Raw genomic sequence first — 22390 nt, 5'->3', positions numbered from 1 at the left:
AATAGCTGTGGTTATAATATTAAATGTATTCTATAAACATCCTATAATAGCTGTGGTTATAATATAAACATCCTATAATACCTGTGGTTATAATATAAACATCCTATAATACCTGTGGTTATAATATAAACATCCTATAATACCTGTGGTTATAATATTAAATGTATTCTATAAACATCCTATAATACCTGTGGTTATAATATAAACATCCTATAATACCTGTGGTTATAATATAAACATCCTATAATACCCGTGGTTATAATATAAACATCCTATAATACCTGTGGTTATAATATTAAATGTATTCTATAAACATCCTATAATACCTGTGGTTATAATATAAACATCCTATAATACCTGTGGTTATAATATAAACATCCTATAATACCTGTTATAATATAAACATCCTATAATACCTGTGGTTATAATATAAACATCCTATAATACCTGTGGTTATAATATAAACATCCTATAATACCTGTGGTTATAATATAAACATCCTATAATACCTGTGGTTATAATATAAACATCCTATAATACCTGTGGTTATAATATAAACATCCTATAATACCTGTGGTTATAATATTAAATGTATTCTATAAACATCCTATAATACCTGTGGTTATAAAATAAACATTCTATAATACCTGTGGTTATAATATAAACATCCTATAATACCTGTGGTTATAATATTGTACATGGCAGTTTGCCGATTGTTTTCCCATCTGCTTATGTGCAACTGAATTGACAACAACCAATATTGCCAGAGTTTAGTGGTGTGTTCACTGTCATTGCCTCTAATTAGGCTGTGCTACATCAATGAAGGACAGCCTAGAAGGTATGAAGGTATGAAGGTATGAAGGTATGAAGGTATGCCCCAAGCCAGCCCGCTGTAGGACAGTTACATATATGATTATTACATATTGCAGGAGTAACGGGTTACAGGACAGCCCTGCCCAATGAGCCCGTAACGCATCATCCTTCAATTTCACCTTGCCTCGCCTCAACGCTGAACTGCAGGGTACCCTCCCAACATGAGACGCTACTTTCACAAACAACTTAGATGAGTAACTTGTCCACATTCATTTTTCAGAAGCCTATTAAATGTAACAAAGTACAGATGTGTAAATATCCCGGAAAAAAAGGCGCTCACCGGTCAAAAAGTGACTGTACATTACCCTCACACGCACCTCCCCTCGACTATGATGAGTATGGAACTGCAGTACGAGGCCAGCACTGGCTACTGACTATTCTGCATTGCGGTAGCATACTCCGAAGCATTGCAGAGTTATCCCTGTCCTGGTCCGTCTTAAAATCCCTCATTGCAATCCACTAAAACCGACTAAATCAACAGACCCTATTCTACATGCATTATGCTCATGCCGTTTCGGCCTTACCTGTGAAATAGAATGAAACGGTATTTCAAATTATCCGCATAGCATGAACACCTGGATCAAAACCGCATTGTCCCACAACCAAGCGCGAGGAGCAGCGCGTGCGTCTCAACTTTTCTATTGGAGGAGAGGATATGACTGACGGTGGTCGTAGGAAGGACGAGGAAGCGCATATCTGATCGCTATTGGAAGAGGAGGACGCAGGGAGGATGCCAGCATTGCGCACCGGCAGCGGTATCGCTGCCTGCAAAGCAAAGCCAACAAAGTAATCACATCAGCATTCTACATGATCGGTAGCCTACAATTTCAGAAAATGTTTTTATTTGTAAAGATCTTAAAAGTGTTCTCTGGCCACATTGTAATAATAACAGTTATATTGATATATATTGGACATTTATTGAGAGAGGTGGTAGAGGTGTGTGGAGGGGTGATGGGATGAGAGAGGTGGATGGAGGGGTGATGGATGAGAGAGGGTAGATGTGTGTGGAAGGGTGATGGGATGAGAGAGGTGGTAGAGGTGTGTGGAGGGGTGATGGGATGAGAGAGGTGGTAGAGGTGTGTGGATGGGTGATGGATGAGAGAGGTCGTAGAGGTGGATGGAGGAGAGATGGAATGAGAGAGGTGGTAGAGGTGGATGGAGGGGTGATGGGAGCTCTGTTGAGCTTTAGCTTGTTGATGCTCTCTCTCTCTCTCAATCTCAATCCCCAAATCCAGATTCTATAATCCCCAGTGTGGGTAATGAGGGGGAGAAACAGAGAGAAATAGCAGTTCTATACAGCAGGATCAGATCAAATCCAGATTCTATAATCCCCAGTGTGGGTAATGAGGGAGAGAAACAGAGAGTAATAGTAGTTCTATACAGCAGGATCAGATCAAAACAAGTCTCCCTTTATATATTTGAGTCACTAGGGTGCATAGTAGTCCAGTCACTAGGGTGCATAGTAGTCCAGTCACTAGGGTGCATAGTAGTCCAGTCACTAGGGTGCATAGTAGTCTAGTCACTAGGGTGCATAGTAGTCTAGTCACTAGGGTGCATAGTAGTCTAGTCACTAGGGTGCATAGTAGTCTAGTCACTAGGGTGCATAGTAGTCTAGTCACTAGGGTGCATAGTAGTCTAGTCACTAGTCACTAGGGTGCATAGTAATCTCGTCACTAGTCACTAGGGTGTATAGTAGTCTAGTTACTAGGGTGCATAGTAGTCTAGTCACTAGGGTGCATGGTAGTCTAGTCACTAGGGTGCATAGTAGTCTAGTCACTAGTCACTAGGGTGCATAGTAATCTCGTCAATAGTCACTAGGGTGTATAGTAGTCTAGTTACTAGGGTGCATAGTAGTCTAGTCACTAGGGTGCATAGTAGTCTAGTTACTAGTCACTAGGGTGCATAGTAGTCTAGTCACTAGTCACTAGGGTGCATAGTAGTCTCGTCATTAGTCACTAGGGTGCATAGTAGCCTTGTCATGCAGGTGAAAGAGGACTCAAAAGCGACTTAACAGAAACAGAGTTTATTCAAGTCCAAACAGTAGAGGGGAATAACAGGAGAAGCGGCCACAGACTGCAGGTCGTGGGTAGGCGCAGGCCGTAGTTGACAGAGACACCTGCTCAGTCATCTGATGAAGGCAAAAACACGACAGGGGGCGCACAATCACTGCACGGTGAATACTAAACAAGGAACCGACGGGACAGGAACGGAACACAAAGGAATCAGGGACTCCAATCAGGGGAAAGGATCGGGAACAGGTGTAAGACTAAATGATGATTAGGGTGAATAGGAACAGCTGGGAGCAGGAACGGAACGATAGAGAGAAGAGAGAGCGAGAGAGTGAGAGAGGGAGGGGAGAGAGAGGGATAGAAAGAGGGAAAGAACCTAATAAGACCAGCAGAGGGAAACGAATAGAATGGGGAGCACAGGGACAAGACATCAAACATGACAGTACCCCCCACTAGGGCCTCCTGGCGCACTAGGAGGAATCTGGCGGCAACGGAGGAAATCATCGATAGTGAACGGTCCAGCACGTAGTCCTCTCCTCAGTCCGTCAATCTATTGGGTGACCCCGTCCCCGAGAACGCATGTCCATGATCTTATGTCCTTGTAAATAGGTGCGCTCTCGACAAGGACGGGAGGGGGAGGGAAGACGAACGGGGTGCGAAGAAAGGGCTTAACACAGGAGACATGGAAGACAGGATGGACGCGACGAAGATGTCGCGGAGAAGCTAGTCGCACAGCGACAGGATTGACGACCTGGGAGACACAACTACCAATGAACCGTGGAGTCAACTTACGAGAAGCTGTCGTAAGAGGAAGGTAGAGTGGAAAGCCACACTCTAGCAACAATACCTTGGACTCTTAATCCTGGTTTATTGGCGGCTCTCACAGTCTTCCCCGCAGACAAAGGCAGACCGGTAATGAAGTCTAAGGCGATGTGAGACCATGGTCGAGAAGGAATGGGGAGCGGTCTGAGACGACCGGCAGGAGGAGAGTTACCCGACTTAGTCTGCGCGCAGTCCGAACAAGCAGCAAACGGCGCGTGTCACGCTCCTGAGTCGGCCACCAAAAGCGCTGGCGAATAGACGCAAGAGTGCCTTGGGATGACCAGCTAACTTGGCAGAGTGAGCCCACTGAAGAACAGCCAGACGAGTGGAAACAGGAACGAAAAGGAGGTTACTAGGACAAGCGCGCGGCGACGCAGTGTGCGTGAGTGCTTGCTTAACCTGTCTTTCAATTCCCCAGACTGTTAACCCGACAACACGCCCATAAGGAAGAATCCTCGGGATCAGTAGAAGCCACAGAAGAACTAAACAGACGGGATAAGGCATCAGGCTTGGTGTTCTTGCTACCCGGACGGTAAGAAATCACAAACTCGAAACGAGTCAACGCCCAACGAGCTTGACGGGCATTAAGTCGTAATGTACTCAAGGTTCTTATGGTCTGTCCAAACGACAAAAGGAACGGTCGCCCTCCAACCACTGTCGCCATTCGCCTAGGGCTAAGCGGATGGCATTCACGGTTACCCACATCATAGTTGCGCTCAGATGGCGACAGGCGATCCTAAGCGCAGGATGAACCTGAAGACTGGAAGCGCTGGGATAGAATGGCTCCCACGCCTACCTCTGAAGCGTCAGTCGACAATGAATTGTCTAGTGACGTCAGGAGTAACGAGGATAGGAGCGGACGTAAAACGTTCTTTTAGAAGATCAAAAGCTCCTGGGCGGAACCGGACACTTAAAACACGTCTTGACAGAAGTAAGAGCTGTGAGAGGGGCAGCAACTTGACCGAAATTACGAATGAAACGCCGATAGAAATTAGCGAAACCTAAAAAGCGCTGCAACTCGACACGTGACCTTGGAACGGGCCAATCACTGACAGCTTGGACCTTAGCGGAATCCATCTGAATGCCTTCAGCGGAAATAACGGAACCGAGAAAAGTAACGGAGGAGACATGAAAAGAGCACTTCTCAGCCTTTACGTAGAGACAATTCTCTAAAAGGCGCTGTAGAACACGTCGTGCTGAACATGAATCTCGAGTCGGAGAAAAAATCAGGATATCGTCAAGATAGACAAAAACAAAGATGTTCAGCATGTCTCTCAGAACATCATTAACTAATCCTGAAAAACAGCTGGCGCATTGGCGAGACCAACGGCAGAACCCGGTCTCAAAATGCCCTAACGGAGTGTTAAACGCCGTTTCCACTCTGTCCCCCTCTCTGATGCGCACGAGATGGTAAGCGTTACGAAGGTCCAACTTAGTAAAGCACCTGGCTCCCTGCAGAATCTCGAAGGCTGATGACATAAGGGGAAGCGGATAACGATTCTTAACCGTTATGTCATTCAGCCCTCGATAATCCACGCAGGGGCGCAGAGTACCGTCCTTCTTCTTAACAAAAAGAACCCCCCCCGGCCGGAGAAGAAGAAGGCACTATGGTACCGGCGTCAAGAGACACAGACAAATAATCCTCGAGAGCCTTACGTTCGGGAGCCGACAGAGAGTATAGTCTACCTCGAGGAGGAGTGGTCCCCGGAAGGAGATCAATACTACAATCATACGACCGGTGAGGAGGAAGGGAGTTGGCTCGGGACCGACTGAAGACCGTCGCAGATCATGATATTCCTCCGGCACTCCTGTCAAATCGCCAGGTTCCTCCTGAGAAGTAGGGACAGAAGAAACGGGAGGGATGGCAGACATTAAACACTTCACATGACAAGAAACGTTCCAGGATAGGATAGAATTACTAGACCAATTAATAGAAGGATTATGACATACTAGCCAGGGATGACCCAAAACAACAGGTGTAAACGGTGAACGGAAAATCAAAAAAGAAATAGTCTCACTGTGGTTACCAGATACTGTGAGAGTTAAAGGTAGTGTCTCAAATTTGATACTGGGAAGATGACTACCATCTAAGGCAAACATGGGCAAAAACGGTCTGAAAGGAATGTTATGTTTCCCCATGCTTCGTCCATGAAACAACCCTCAGCCCCAGAGTCAATCAAGGCACTGCATTAGCACCCGAACCGGTCCAGCGTAGATGGACCGACATAGTAGTACAAGATCTAGATGAAGAGACCTGAGTAGTAGCGCTCACCAGTAGCCCTCCGCTTACTGATGGGCTCTGGCCTCTTACTGGACATGAATTAACAAAATGTCCAGCAACTCCGCAATAGAGGCACAGGCGGTTGGTGATCCTCCGTTCCCTCTCCTTAGTCGAGATGCGAATCCTCCCAGCTGCATGGGCTCAGTCTCAAAGCCAGAGGAGGGAGATGGTTGCTGCGGAGCAGGGAAACACCGTTGATGCGAGCTCTCTTCCACGAGCCCGGTGACGAAGATCTACCCGTCGTTCTATGCGGATGGCGAGAGCAATCAAAGAGTCCACATCTGAAGGAACCTCCCGGGAGAGAATCTCATCCTTAACCACTGCGTGGAGTCCCTCCAGAAAACGAAGCGCCGGCTCATCTCACAGAGGCAGCAAGAGTGCGAAACTCAATAGAATAATCCGTTATGGACCGTTCACCTTGGCATAAGGAAGCCAGGGCCCTAGAAGCCTCCTACCAAAAACTGAACGGTCAAAAACCCGAATCATCTCCTCTTTAAAGTTCTGGAACTTGTTAGAGCAATCAGCCCTTGCCTCCCAGATAGCTGTGCCCCATTCTCGAGCCCGGCCAGTAAGGAGTGAAATGACGCAACCCGAGCTCTCTCTCTAGAGTATGTGTTGGGTTGGAGAGAGAACACAATCTCACACTGCGTGAGAAAGGAGCGGCACTCAGTGGGCTGCCCGGAGTAGCAAGGTGGGTTATTAACCCTAGGTTCTGGAGGCTCGGCAGGCCAGGAAGTAACAGGTGGCACGAGACGTAGACTCTGGAACTGTCCAGAGAGGTCGGAAACCTGAGCGGCCAGGTTCTCCACGGCATGGCGAGCAGCAGACAATTCCTGCTCGTGTCTGCTATGGCTCCTTGGATCTTGACCCAGTGTAACGAAAAGTCGCTGGGTCCATTCAGTCATGCAGGTGAAAGAGGACCCAAAAGCGACTTAACAGAAACAGAGTTTATTCAAGTCCAAACAGGGAATAACAGAAATCCTCTAGTCTGTAGAGGGGAATAACAGGAGAAGCGGCCACAGACTGCAGGTCGCTTCGGGTAGGCGTAGGCCGTAGTTGACAGAGACACCTGCTCACACGCAGCATCTGATGAAGGCAAAAAACACGACAGGACAGGGCGAAACACAATCACTGCACGGTGAATACTAAACAAGGAACCGACGGGACAGGAACGGAACACAAAGGAATAAATAGGGACTCCAATCAGGGGAAAGGATCGGGAACAGGTGTGGGAAGACTAAATGATGATTAGGGGAATAGGAACAGCTGGGAGCAGGAACGGAACGATAGAGAGAAGAGAGAGCGAGAGAGTGAGAGAGGGAGGGGGAGAGAGAGGGATAGAAAGAGGGAAAGAACCTAATAAGACCAGCAGAGGGAAACGAATAGAATGGGGAGCACAGGGACAAGACATGATAATAAATGACAAACATGACAAGCCTAGTCACTAGTCACTAGGGCACATAGTAGTCTAGTCACTAGGGTGCATTGTAGTCTAGTCACTAGTCACTAGGGTGCATAGTAGTCTAGTCACTCGTCACTAGGGTGCATAGTAGTCTAGTCACTAGGGTGCATAGTCTAGTCACTAGTCACTAGGGTGCATAGTAGTCTAGTCACTAGGGTGCATAGTAGTCTAGTCACTAGGGTGCATAGTCTAGTCACTCGTCACTAGGGTGCATAGTAGTCTAGTCACTAGGGTGCATAGTCTAGTCACTAGTCACTAGGGTGCATAGTAGTCTAGTCACTAGGGTGCATAGTAGTCTAGTCACTAGGGTGCATAGTCTAGTACTTCACTGGATAAACAGCTGTACCGTTCAGTGTCCAAACAAGGTACATTGGACAAGGCCTTGTTATTGCATAATATACAGAAACATGTTACAAAGAACCTTGAATATCTCCAGCTATACATATCAAATCTATTGAAACAATACACAGGTATTCATGTTTGACATAGAATACAAATGAATACATTAAAATAATGAGGGCTGAAATTTAAAGGAGGAATAAATCAGTCTGAAGTGAAATTCTGAAACCAACATTTATTTATTTTTCATTTTAAAATACAAAATATTTAGCAATATTATATGATAGAGTAAACCATTTGACAGCCTTTCATGCTCTTTGTGTAGCTTCAACATTTACCAGAATGTTCTTCTATCCTTTCATATATTCTTTCCTGCAGTCACCAGGGTTTCACACTGCGTCCTGCTATCATTTAGTCTATATGTGAGTCTCAATGGATGAGCATGTCGTTTGTTTAATTGAATTATTTTCTCCTCCTCCTCCTCCTCCTCCTCCTCCTCCTCCTCCTCCTCCTCCTCCTCCTCCTCCTCCTCCTCCTCCTCCTCCTCCTCCTCCTCCTCCTCCTCCTCCTCCTCCTCCTCCTCCTCCTCCTTACCCCATAAAGCCTTGAGCTAGCAAAAGTAGTAACCTGACAAATTTGAAAAACAAAGTTGCACAGCAAATGAAAGAGTGAAAACTGTAAAAGGTCTCTCTTGCCCCCATCTTGCAATGCACCCAACACACCTTCAAACCCCCAGGTCAAGCTCTCGTCTGGCGTCTCTATACCCCCTCGAACCAAAACATCTACAGTCAGTTTTAGCTCTCGTCTGGCGTCTCTATACCCCCTCGAACCAAAACATCTACAGTCCGTTCAAGCTCTCATCTGGCGTCTCTATACCCCCTCGAACCAAAACATCTACAGTCAGGTCAAGCTCCCGTCTGGCGTCTCTATACCCCCTCGAACCAAAACATCTACAGTCAGGTCAAGCTCCCGTCTGGCGTCTCTATACCCCCTCGAACCAAAACATCTACAGTCAGGTCAAGCTCTCGTCTGGCGTCTCTATACCCCCTCGAACCAAAACATCTACAGTCAGGTCAAGCTCCCGTCTGGCGTCTCTATACCCCCTCGAACCAAAACATCTACAGTCAGGTCAAGCTCTCGTCTGGTGTCTCTATACCCCCTCGAACCAAAACATCTACAGTCAGGTCAAGCTCTCGTCTGGCGTCTCTATACCCCCTCGAACCAAAACATCTAGTCAGGTCAAGCTCTCGTCTGGCGTCTCTATACCCCCTCGAACCAAAACATCTAGTCAGGTCAAGCTCTATTTACATATTACAACAAAATATCTACACACAGAAAGCAGACACATTTAGAAACTAAAAACTTGATGCAAGTTGTGAAAATGTAGATCATGTAAATCTGGAATTGTATTTTGAAATTCTCCCTTCGTCTTCCAGTTGACATATGGAGCAGTTGATTTGTTTCTGCCAAGATGGCCGGACCGCTTCACACAACAGACTGTCATCACCTAGAAGAGGAGCTATAGAATACGTCACACACACACACACACACACACACACACACACACACACACACACACACACACACACACACACACACACACACACACACACACACACACACACACACACACACACACACACACACACACACACACACACACACACACACACACACACACACACACACACACACAGACACACAGACACACACACACACACACACACAGACACACACACACACTTCATTCTTGTAGATTATCCAACTCCGCTGTCTACTGGGTGGAGACTACACACTAAACGTCAAGGTTGCGCTCTGAGTTACAGCAAAACATGACAACATACACATATAAACGTTTAAATGCAACAAAAAAACAAATCACCAGCACATATTACTATTGACATTTTCCAATGAAACAAGCAACATTTCATTCCTTATGATGAATAGGCAAAACACATTCAATATCTTCCATACCTTTCAGCCCCTTCAGTTCATATCGGCTGGTTTACATCGTAGCAGTAGTTCACCCCATCCTTAATGGCAGTTAACCAGAGAGTTAAACAATAGGCTGCATCTGAAATGGGACCCTATTCCCTTTAGTACCCTACTTTGACAAGGGCACTCTATATAGTGTACTACTTTTGACCAGAGCCGTATGCGCCCTGGTCAAAAGTAGTGTACTACATAGGGGGAAAGGGTGCCATGTCAGGTGCACTATAGGTTGGCAGTAGTTTAGTTTAGTGCTGCTGGTCTGGTCCGTAGCCCTTCCTCTAGGTGTGACGCTGAGAGGAGAGACGAGACCATGGATGATGATAGACTATTCTCCTGTGGTGTTGGTTAGTGATTCATTTCTTTAGGTTAGTAAATAATCTCTCATGGCTGGGTCTTTACATGGACCCATGACAACTGTACCAGATTGGAACCATAGAAACAGAATCATGGAATGAATGTCATTCTATTTCTGCGTATTGGAACTGGTTCTGCTTTGTGTTTTAGAACCAGGTTCTGCTCTGAGTATTGGAACCAGGTTCTGCTCTGAGTATTGGAACCAGGTTCTGCTCTGAGTATTGGAACCAGGTTCTGCTCTGTGTATTGGAACCGGTTCTGCTCTGAGTATTGGAACCAGGTTCTGCTCTGTGTATTGGGACCAGGTTCTGCTCTGTGTATTGGAACCAGGTTCTGCTCTGTGTATTGGAACCGGTTCTGCTCTGTGTATTGGAACCAGGTTCTGCTCTGTGTATTAGAACCACCGTTCTGCTATGTGGATGAGGGGATGTGTATGGGTATGAATCTAGAACTCTAGGCTGTTCTCCACAAAGGCACTATTAACCGTGCTGAAGGGTTCTCTGGTTTTGCACCGCCTGCAGTCTGTATCGGGTTCCAGACCTGGCTCAGAATAGTTTGATTTCATTACATTACAATGCGCTCGATTTAGCTTGTCTGCTGTGCAGAGTTCACCCAGGTGGGTGGGGATCTCTGGTGATGGTACTATTATATTGGTTCCACAAGCGAAATAGAGAACACTTAAAGTGTTTGCAAGAAAACAAATACTTTACTATTTTGACACAGGTCTGCTCTGGGAACTGCAACAGAAACTTAGAACCGCAAGACTGTTCTCTCTCTCTCTCTCTCTCTCTCTCTCTCTCTCTTTCTCTCTCTCTCTCTCTTGTTCTCTCTCTCTTGTTCTCTCTCTCTCTTGTTCTCTCTCTCTTGTTCTCTCTTCTCTCTCTCTCTCTTGTTCTCTCTCTCTCTCTCTGTTCTCTCTCTCTCGTTCTCTCTCTCTCTCTTGTTCTCTCTCTCTCTTGTTCTCTCTCTCCACACAAGGCAGGAGCGTGGAGATGCAATGCTGTTGATCTATGCTGGATGGTGGCCATTTTATAGGTTAGGCCAACATGTTGATCAATGTTTGTTCCATGATCAGAGAGGCTGTATGCAGTCTCAGCTGAGTGTGTGGCGAGGCTGTATGCAGTCTCAGCTGAGTGTGTGGTGAGGCTGTATGCAGTCTCAGCTGAGTGTGTGGTGAGGCTGTATGCAGTCTCAGCTGAGTGTGTGGCGAGGCTGTATGCAGTCTCAGCTGAGTGTGTGGCGAGGCTGTATGCAGTCTCAGCTGAGTGTGTGGTGAGGCTGTATGCAGTCTCAGCTGAGTGTGTGGTGAGGCTGTATGCAGTCTCAGCTGAGTGTGTGGTGAGGCTGTATGCAGTCTCAGCTGAGTGTGTGGTGAGGCTGTATGCAGTCTCAGCTGAGTGTGTGGTGAGGCTGTATGAACAATGGGTCTGTTCCAATCTCCATGTTAGATAGCAGAGCCACTGCAACAAGACCATGTGTCTGGTGGAACGGAAGACAACTAAACAACAAGAAAGACAAACAGCAACGTCTGTGTGTGAGTGTAGGATCGTTGGAGAGAGGTGAGGAGTGTCGGTGTTATTCTGTATTAATTATCACTCCTTTTCTCTTCAGGGCTACAAACTAGAAATGTGTTTATCCCTGACCATCCAGTCCATAGATGTGTTCTGCTATTACAGTATACATACAAACACGTCCTGTCTTGCAAAAATAACATGGCACAATAGCATTTAAACTGAGTCACACTTTTCACAGCAATGTTCACAAAGACATTGATGATGCCATAGTTTCCCCCGTATTATAACACCAATATAACACTTCTGACAGTAGAAAGGTAAGATGATGAAAGGCATAACCAGTAGTTGAAGGTGCTCCGTCATCGCGTACAGTCAGTCAACGTGAATCTCTGCTCCCACACTAGACACCAGTATGATTCCGTGTGTAATGGTTTAGAATATCAGTCATTCCATGCAGTATATTAATCAGAAGCAGATGGATGTATAGAATGGAAAACTGTATACTGTTGACTGCCATGTTGGGTGATGTGGAGAAAATATATATTCTAATGGATATCATCGTTTGCAAAAAGACAACGATCTATATATGTCATCATATATACGTTTGCAAAAGCTAAAATGGCCCTAACACACACATGCCCTCTCCAGCACTTTGTGGAGCAGTCTGGGTGATGAGAACCAATCCAGTCTGCTCCTGGAATACATTCCTCCACTTCCTGCTTGTCAGTGATGCCTTCTCCTCCATCCTCCATCTCTCTCTGTCTGTTTCTGGGCTCCTACATCCCTCCTTCTACTTTTTCAAATGGTTCTAAGGTTCTTCTTCTCATGTCTGTTCTGGTTGGTTAGTTGTTTCTCCCATCGTGTGACAGTGAGGGTGGTGAGAGTAGTCACAGTGTGATGGGGGGGGTGGGGAGTTGGCGGGCAGGAGGGGCAGGCTGTGGAGAGATGACAGGGTGTGACAGAAGTAGCCATGGTGATGGGTGGCCACAGTGACAGGTCACCACGGTGATGAGTCTCCATGATGACACGTCCTTATGGTGGCAGGTCTCCATGGTGACAGGTCAGGTCACCACAGTGACGGTTTCCATGGCAGCCAGTCGTCATGGCATCGCCATCGGCTAGCGGTGACTGTCTCTCTACCTAGACGAAGGAGTTCATAGCGTTGACCGGCGAGGGGGCCTCGGAGCTCTCGTTGCCCTCATGCGTGTCTTTCTCCTTCTTGCCGCTGTACTGGCCGATGAAGGATCCATCCTCGTTGAACTGCCCATCCCCTCCTTCACCGTAGTCCACCAGGCTGTCATCACTGTCGTCCCTCTTCACCGTTCCGTTGGATGGCGTCCGGCTGCCCTTCAGAGGCTTGTGGTCCTCCGTGTCACTAAGGGTTATGAGGGAGAGGCAGAGAAACGGTTTACTTTAGGTCAGATAGTGGTGGCTAAGTTTGGTCCTAGAGAGATATAGGGGGTGCAGGGTTTTGTTCCAGCCTGGCATTGATGCACCTAATTCACCTGACCAAGGTCTTGTTTAGGATGTGTTCAAGCTTGGCTGGAGCAAAAGCCTGGAACACCTAGATCTGCAGGACTGGACTTGGTGACGAATACTTTGACATGATTCCATTTCAATCAATAAGGCGTGCTTCTCAACATAACTCACATACTAGGCAGACATCAGACCATGTGCTAACCATTAAATCTACATGCATTAAAGACTCAGAGGGATTCAAATAACAGATCTGTCCAAAATGCACAGGGGTCTTAATGGTCTGGAGTCGAGGGGCTGAGTCGTACAAAAACCCTTTTATTGAAATTACAAACTGAACTGATTCTGGTGGATCAATCTACCAGTAGAAGTGCAGCATGCACATTCAACATTAACACCACGGTGACACTATATCCTGTTCAACATTAATACTATATCCTGTTCAACATTAACACAAGGTGACACTATATCCTGTTGAACATTAACACCACGGTGACACTATATCCTGGTCAACATTAACACCACGGTGACACTATATCCTGGTCAACATTAACACTATATCCTGGTCAACATTAACACCACGGTGACACTATATCCTGGTCAACATTAACACTATATCCTGTTCAACATTAACACTATATCCTGTTCAACATTAACACTATATCCTGTTCAACATTAACACCACTGTGACACTATATCCTGTTCAACATTAACACCACGGTGACACTATATCCTGTTCAACATTAACACCACGGTGACACTATATCCTGCTCAACATTAACACCACGGTGACACTATATCCTGTTCAACATTAACACAAGGTGACACTATATCCTGTTCAACATTAACACTATATCCTGTTCAACATTAACACCACGGTGACACTATATCCTGTTCAACATTAACACTATATCCTGTTCAACATTAACACCACGGTGACACTATATCCTGTTCAACATTAACACCACGGTGACACTATATCCTGGTCAACATTAATACTATATCCTGGTCAACATTAATACTATATCCTGTTCAACATTAACACCACGGTGACACTAAATCCTGTTCAACATTAACACCACGGTGACATAATATCCTGTTGAACATTAACACCATTGTGACACTATATCCTGTTCAACATTAATACTACGGTGACACTATATCCTGTTCAACATTAACACCACGGTGACACTATATCCTGTTCAACATTAATACTATATCCTGTTCAACATTAACACAAGGTGACACTATATCCTGTTGAACATTAACACCACGGTGACACTATATCCTGGTCAACATTAACACCACGGTGACACTATATCCTGGTCAACATTAACACTATATCCTGGTCAACATTAACACCACGGTGACACTATATCCTGGTCAACATTAACACTATATCCTGTTCAACATTAACACTATATCCTGTTCTGTTCAACATTAACACTGACACTATCCTGTTCAACATTAACACCACGGTGACACTATATCCTGTTCAACATTAACACCCTGTTCAACATTAACACCACGGTGACACTATATCCTGACACTTCAACATTAACACTATATCCTGTTCAACATTAACACCACGGTCACTATATCCTGTTCAACATTAACACCACGGTGACACTATATCCTGTTCAACATTAACACCACGGTCAACATTAACACTATATCCTGTTCAACATTAACACCACGGTGACACTATATCCTGTTCAACATTAACACCACGGTGACACTATATCCTGTTCAACATTAATGACTATATCCTGGTCAACATTAATACTATATCCTGTTCAACATTAACACCACGGTGACACTAAATCCTGTTCAATATTAACACCACGGTGACATAATATCCTGTTGAACATTAACACCATTGTGACACTATATCCTGTTCAACATTAATACTACGGTGACACTATATCCTGTTCAACATTAATACTACGGTGACACTATATCCTGTTCAACATTAACACTATATCCTGCTCAACATTAACACCACGGTGACACTATATCCTGTTGAACATTAACACTATATCCTGTTCAACATTAATACTATATCCTGTTCAACATTAACACTATATCCTGTTCAACATTAACACAAGGTGACACTATATCCTGTTGAACATTAACACCACGGTGACACTATATCCTGTTCAACATTAACACTATATCCTGTTGAACATTAACACCACAGTGACACTATATCCTGTTCAACATTAACACTATATCCTGGTCAACATTAACACCACGGTGACACTATATCCTGTTCAACATTAACACTATATCCTGGTCAACAATAACACCACAGTGACACTATATCCTGTTCAAAATTAACACCACGGTGACACTATATCCTGTTCAACATTAACACCACGGTGACACTATATCCTGGTCAACATTAATACTATATCCTGTTCAACATTAACACCACGGTGACACTATATGCTGTTCAACATTAACACCACGGTGACACTATATCCTGGTCAACAATAACACCACAGTGACACTATATCCTGTTCAAAATTAACACCACGGTGACACTATGTCCTGTTCAACATTAACACCACGGTGACACTATATCCTGGTCAACATTAATACTATATCCTGTTCAACATTAACACCACGGTGACACTATATCCTGTTCAACATTAACACCACGGTGACACTATATGCTGTTCAACATTAACACTATATCCTGGTCAACATTAACACCACGGTGACACTATATCCTGTTCAACATTAACACCACGGTGACACTATATCCTGTTCAACATTAACACTATATCCTGTTCAACATTAACACTATATCCTGTTCAACATTAACACCACGGTGACACTATATCCTGTTCAACATTAACACTATATCCTGTTCAACATTAACACCACGGTGACACTATATCCTGTTCAACATTAACACCACGGTGACACTATATCCTGTTCAACATTAACACCACGGTGACACTATATCCTGGTCAACATTAACACCACGGTGACACTATATCCTGGTCAACATTAACACCACGGTGACACTATATCCTGGTCAACATTAACACCACGGTGACACTATATCCTGGTCAACATTAACACCACGGTGACACTATATGCTGTTCAACATTAACACTATATCCTGGTCAACATTAACACCACGGTGACACTATATCCTGGTCAACATTAACACCACAGTGACACTATATCCTGTTCAACATTAACACTATATCCTGTTCAACATTAATAATAATATTAATACTATATCCTGTTCAACATTAACACTATATCCTGTTCAACATTAACACTATATCCTGTTCAACATTAACACCACGGTGACACTATATCCTGGTCAACATTAACACCACAGTGACACTATATCCTGTTCAACATTAACACTATATCCTGTTCAACATTAACACCACGGTGACACTATATCCTGTTCAACATTAACACTATATCCTGTTCAACATTAACACCACGGTGACACTATATCCTGTTCAACATTAACACTATATCCTGTTCAACATTAACACCACGGTGACACTATATCCTGTTCAACATTAACACTATATCCTGTTCAACATTAATACTATATCCTGTTCAACATTAACACTATATCCTGTTCAACATTAACACTATATCCTGTTCAACATTAATACTATATCCTGTTCAACATTAACACTATATCCTGTTCAACATTAACACTATATCCTGTTCAACATTAACACCACGGTGACACTATATCCTGGTCAACATTAACACCACAGTGACACTATATCCTGTTCAACATTAACACTATATCCTGTTCAACATTAACACCACGGTGACACTATATCCTGTTCAACATTAACACTATATCCTGTTCAACATTAACACCACGGTGACACTATATCCTGTTCAACATTAACACTATATCCTGTTCAACATTAACACCACGGTGTTCAACATTAACACTATATCCTGTTCAACATTAACACTATATCCTGTTCAACATTAACACTATATCCTGTTCAACATTAACACTATATCCTGTTCAACATTAACACTATATCCTGTTCAACATTAACACTATATCCTGTTCAACATTAACACCACGGTGACACTATATCCTGTTCAACATTAACACCACGGTGACAATATATCCTGTTCAACATTAACACTACGGTGACACTATATCCTGTTCAACATTAACACCACGGTGACACTATATCCTGGTCAACATTAACACCACGGTGACACTATATCCTGGTCAACATTAACACCACGGTGACACTATATCCTGGTCAACATTAACACCACGGTGACACTATATGCTGTTCAACATTAACACTATATCCTGGTCAACATTAACACCACGGTGACACTATATCCTGTTCAACGTTAACACCACGGTGACACTATATCCTGGTCAACATTAACACCACGGTGACACTATATCCTGTTCAACATTAACACTATATCCTGTTCAACATTAACACTATATCCTGTTCAACATTAACACTATATCCTGTTCAACATTAACACCACGGTGACACTATATCCTGTTCAACATTAACACCACAGTGACACTATATCCTGTTCAACATTAACACTATATCCTGTTCAACATTAACACCACCTGGTGACACTAACACTATATCCTGTTCAACATTAACACCACGGTGACACTATATCCTGTTCAACATTAACCTGTTCAACATTAACACCACGGTGACACTATATCCTGTTCAACATTAACACCACGGTGACACTATATCCTGTTCAACATTAACACCACGGTGACACTATATCCTGTTCAACATTAACACTATATCCTGTTCAACATTAACACCACGGTGACACTATATCCTGTTCAACATTAACACTATATCCTGTTCAACATTAACACCACGGTGACACTATATCCTGTTCAACATTAACACTATATCCTGTTCAACATTAACACTATATCCTGTTCAACATTAACACTATATCCTGTTCAACATTAACACTATATCCTGTTCAACATTAACACTATATCCTGTTCAACATTAACACCACGGTGACACTATATCCTGTTCAACATTAACACTATATCCTGTTCAACATTAACACCACGGTGACACTATATCCTGTTCAACATTAACACCACGGTGACAATATATCCTGTTCAACATTAACACTACGGTGACACTATATCCTGTTCAACATTAACACCACGGTGACAATATATCCTGTTCAACATTAACACTACGGTGACACTATATCCTGTTCAACATTAACACCACGGTGACACTATATCCTGTTCAACATTAACACCACAGTGACAATACACAGTTATATTGGACTTAGTAATGCTGTCCTTAGTGTTTCCTCACCTCTCGTATTTGATCTATGCCAGAATATGGCAGACATTTATACCGTATAGAAATAACAACACTGAGTGTACAAAACATTAACGATACCTTCTCTTTCCATGACAGAGCACCTGATTTAAGTGAAGTGTTATCTTTTATCTTGTCATGACAGAATGACCAGATGAATCCAGGTGAAAGCCATGGTACCTTGTCACTGGTTAAATCCACTTCAATCAGTCTAGATGAATGGGGAAGACAGGTTAAATAATGATTTTTAAGCGTTTTGACAATTGAGACATGGATTGTCTATGTGTGTCATTCAGAGGGTGAATGGGCAAGACAACATATTGGAGTGCCTTTGAACAGGGTTTGGTAGTAGGTACCAGGTGCACTGGTTTGTGTCAATAACTGCAACGCTGCTTGGTTTTTCACGCTCAACAGTTTTTCATGTGTATCAAGAATGGTCCACCACCCAAAGGACATCCAGCCAACTTGACACAACTGTGGGAAGGATTGGAGTCCACATGGGCCAGCCTCTCTGTGGAACTCTTTAGACACCTTGTAGAGTCCACATGGGCCAGCCTCTCTGTGGAACTCTTTAGACACCTTGTAGAGTCCACATGGGCCAGCCTCTCTGTGGAACTCTTTAGACACCTTGTAGAGTCCACATGGGCCAGCCTCTCTGTGGAACTATTGAGACACCTTGTAGAGTCCACATGGGCCAGCCTCTCTGTGGAACTCTTTAGACACCTTGTAGAGTCCATGCCCAGAGGAATTGAGGCTGTTCTGAGTGCAAAACAAGGTGCAACTCAATATTAGGAAGGTGTCGTTAATGTTCTGTACACTCTGTGTATATACCTATATTAGATCGACATTACAATGGCACAACTCATAAATACAACCGAATGTTGAAATTTTTCTACCCAAAATGGAACATTGAAAGCAACTGAAAATGAAGCCAAACAGGATATGCAGTCAAATAGTAGCTTCTGATTTTAGTGACTGTTAGTGTTAAGTAAATAGAACCGGATTACAATCAGGTGCTGGCCAACAAACAGGTGAGTTAAACTGACACAGTATAATATGTGCCGGGTTCAACAAGGCCCAGCTGTCTCCTTTAGTATCAGTTTAGACACACACACAGACCTGTATCAGACGGTGTGTGTTGCATGCCAGGCTTGCTGTATGCTCATAGCATAATGCTAACCCTCTTACCTTTCCAGGGACCTACACCCCAAAGACAGAGAACAATGGAGGAACACATGAAGAGTGGTGGATGAGAAAATACATTCTGATATGTGCTTTATTACAGTAGCAGCCTGATATCAAACAGTCAACCCATGTATTACAGTAGCAGCCTGATATCAAACAGTCAACCCATGTATTACAGTAGCAGCCTGATATCAAACAGTCAACCCATGTATTACAGTAGCAGCCTGATATCAAACAGTCAACCCATGTATTACAGTAGCAGCCTGATATCAGACAGTCAACCCATGTATTACAGTAGCAGCCTGATATCAAACAGTCAACCCATGTATTACAGTAGCAGCCTGATATCAAACAGTCAACCCATGTATTACAGTAGCAGCCTGATATCAAACAGTCAACCCATGTATTACAGTAGCAGCCTGATATCAAACATTCAACCCATGTATTACAGTAGCAGCCTGATATCAAACAGTCAACCCATGTATTACAGTAGCAGCCTGATATCAAACAGTCAACCCATGTATTACAGTAGCAGCCTGATATCAAACAGTCAACCCATGTATTACAGTAGCAGCCTGATATCAAACAGTCAACCCATGTATTACAGTAGCAGCCTGATATCAAACAGTCAACCCATGTATTACAGTAGCAGCCTGATATCAAACAGTCAACCCATGTATTACAGTAGCAGCCTGATATCAAACAGTCAACCCATGTATTACAGTAGCAGCCTGATATCAAACAGTCAACCCATGTATTACAGTACAGCCTGATATCAAACAGTCAACCCATGTATTACAGTAGCAGCCTGATATCAAACAGTCAACCCATGTATTACAGTAGCAGCCTGATATCAAACAGTCAACCCATGTATTACAGTAGCAGCCTGATATCAAACAGTCAACCCATGTATTACAGTAGCAGCCTGATATCAAACAGTCAACCCATGTATTACAGTAGCAGCCTGATATCAAACAGTCAACCCATGTATTACAGTAGCAGCCTGATATCAAACAGTCAACCCATGTATTACAGTAGCAGCCTGATATCAAACAGTCAACCCATGTATTACAGTAGCAGCCTGATATCAAACAGTCAACCCAGCCTGATATCAAACAGTAACCCATGTATTACAGTAGCAGCCTGATATCAAACAGTCAACCCATGTATTACAGTAGCAGCCTGATATCAAACAGTCAACCCATGTATTACAGTAGCAGCCTGATATCAAACAGTCAACCCATGTATTACAGTAGCAGCCTGATATCAAACAGTCAACCCATGTATTACAGTAGCAGCCTGATATCAAACATTCAACCCATGTATTACAGTAGCAGCCTGATATCAAACAGTCAACCCATGTATTACAGTAGCAGTCTGATATCAAACAGTCAACCCATGTATTACAGTAGCAGCCTGATATCAAACAGTCAACCCATGTATTACAGTAGCAGCCTGATATCAAACAGTCAACCCATGTATTACAGTAGCAGCCTGATATCAAACAGTCAACCCATGTATTACAGTAGCAGCCTGATATCAAACAGTCAACCCATGTATTACAGTAGCAGCCTGATATCAAACAGTCAACCCATGTATTACAGTAGCAGCCTGATATCAAACAGTCAACCCATGTATTACAGTAGCAGCCTGATATCAAACAGTCAACCCATGTATTACAGTAGCAGTCTGATATCAAACAGTCAACCCATGTATTACAGTAGCAGCCTGATATCAAACAGTCAACCCATGTATTACAGTAGCAGCCTGATATCAAACAGTCAACCCATGTATTACAGTAGCAGCCTGATATCAAACAGTCAACCCATGTATTACAGTAGCAGCCTGATATCAAACAGTCAACCCATGTATTACAGTAGCAGCCTGATATCAAACAGTCAACCCATGTATTACAGTAGCAGCCTGATATCAAACAGTCAACCCATGTATTACAGTAGCAGCCTGATATCAAACAGTCAACCCATGTATTACAGTAGCAGCCTGATATCAAACAGTCAACCCATGTATTACAGTAGCAGCCTGATATCAAACAGTCAACCCATGTATTACAGTAGCAGCCTGATATCAAACAGTCAACCCATGTATTACAGTAGCAGCCTGATATCAAACAGTCAACCCATGTATTACAGTAGCAGCCTGATATCAAACAGTCAACCCATGTATTACAGTAGCAGCCTGATATCAAACAGTCAACCCATGTATTACAGTAGCAGCCTGATATCAAACAGTCAACCCATGTATTACAGTAGCAGCCTGATATCAAACAGTCAACCCATGTATTACAGTAGCAGCCTGATATCAAACAGTCAACCCATGTATTACAGTAGCAGCCTGATATCAAACAGTCAACCCATGTATTACAGTAGCAGCCTGATATCAAACAGTCAACCCATGTATTACAGTAGCAGCCTGATATCAAACAGTCAACCCATGTATTACAGTAGCAGCCTGATATCAAACAGTCAACCCATGTATTACAGTAGCAGCCTGAAAAACAGTCAACCCATGTATTACAGTAGCAGCCTGATATCAAACAGTCAACCCATGTATTACAGTAGCAGCCTGATATCAAACAGTCAACCCATGTATTACAGTAGCAGTCTGATATCAAACAGTCAACCCATGTATTACAGTAGCAGCCTGATATCAAACAGTCAACCCATGTATTACAGTAGCAGCCTGATATCAAACAGTCAACCCATGTA

General features: G+C 43.6%; 2 protein-coding genes across 2 annotated transcripts in view; both read right to left on the bottom strand.

Moving 5' to 3' along the window:
- The window catches only part of LOC124024369 (contactin-1a-like), a 31723-nt gene extending 30134 nt beyond the window's left edge, over window positions 1-1589 (bottom strand). Inside the window, exon 1 of the mRNA XM_046338306.1 lies at window positions 1398-1589. The gene's annotated coding sequence lies outside the window, so the exon portion shown is untranslated. The remainder of the gene's footprint in view (window positions 1-1397) is intronic.
- A 9403-nt stretch (window positions 1590-10992) lies between these two features.
- LOC124024368 (neuronal cell adhesion molecule-like) overlaps window positions 10993-22390 on the bottom strand; it is a 25222-nt gene continuing 13824 nt past the window's right edge. Inside the window, exon 14 of the mRNA XM_046338305.1 lies at window positions 10993-13021. Within this exon, the coding sequence (XP_046194261.1) occupies window positions 12787-13021 (235 nt within the window). The 3' untranslated portion in view covers window positions 10993-12786. The remainder of the gene's footprint in view (window positions 13022-22390) is intronic.

This window comes from Oncorhynchus gorbuscha, unplaced genomic scaffold (assembly GCF_021184085.1).
Source record: "Oncorhynchus gorbuscha isolate QuinsamMale2020 ecotype Even-year unplaced genomic scaffold, OgorEven_v1.0 Un_scaffold_1841, whole genome shotgun sequence".
In the NCBI taxonomy this organism is placed as follows: Eukaryota; Metazoa; Chordata; class Actinopteri; order Salmoniformes; family Salmonidae; genus Oncorhynchus; species Oncorhynchus gorbuscha.
This window is presented reverse-complemented; position numbering and strand designations above follow the sequence as displayed.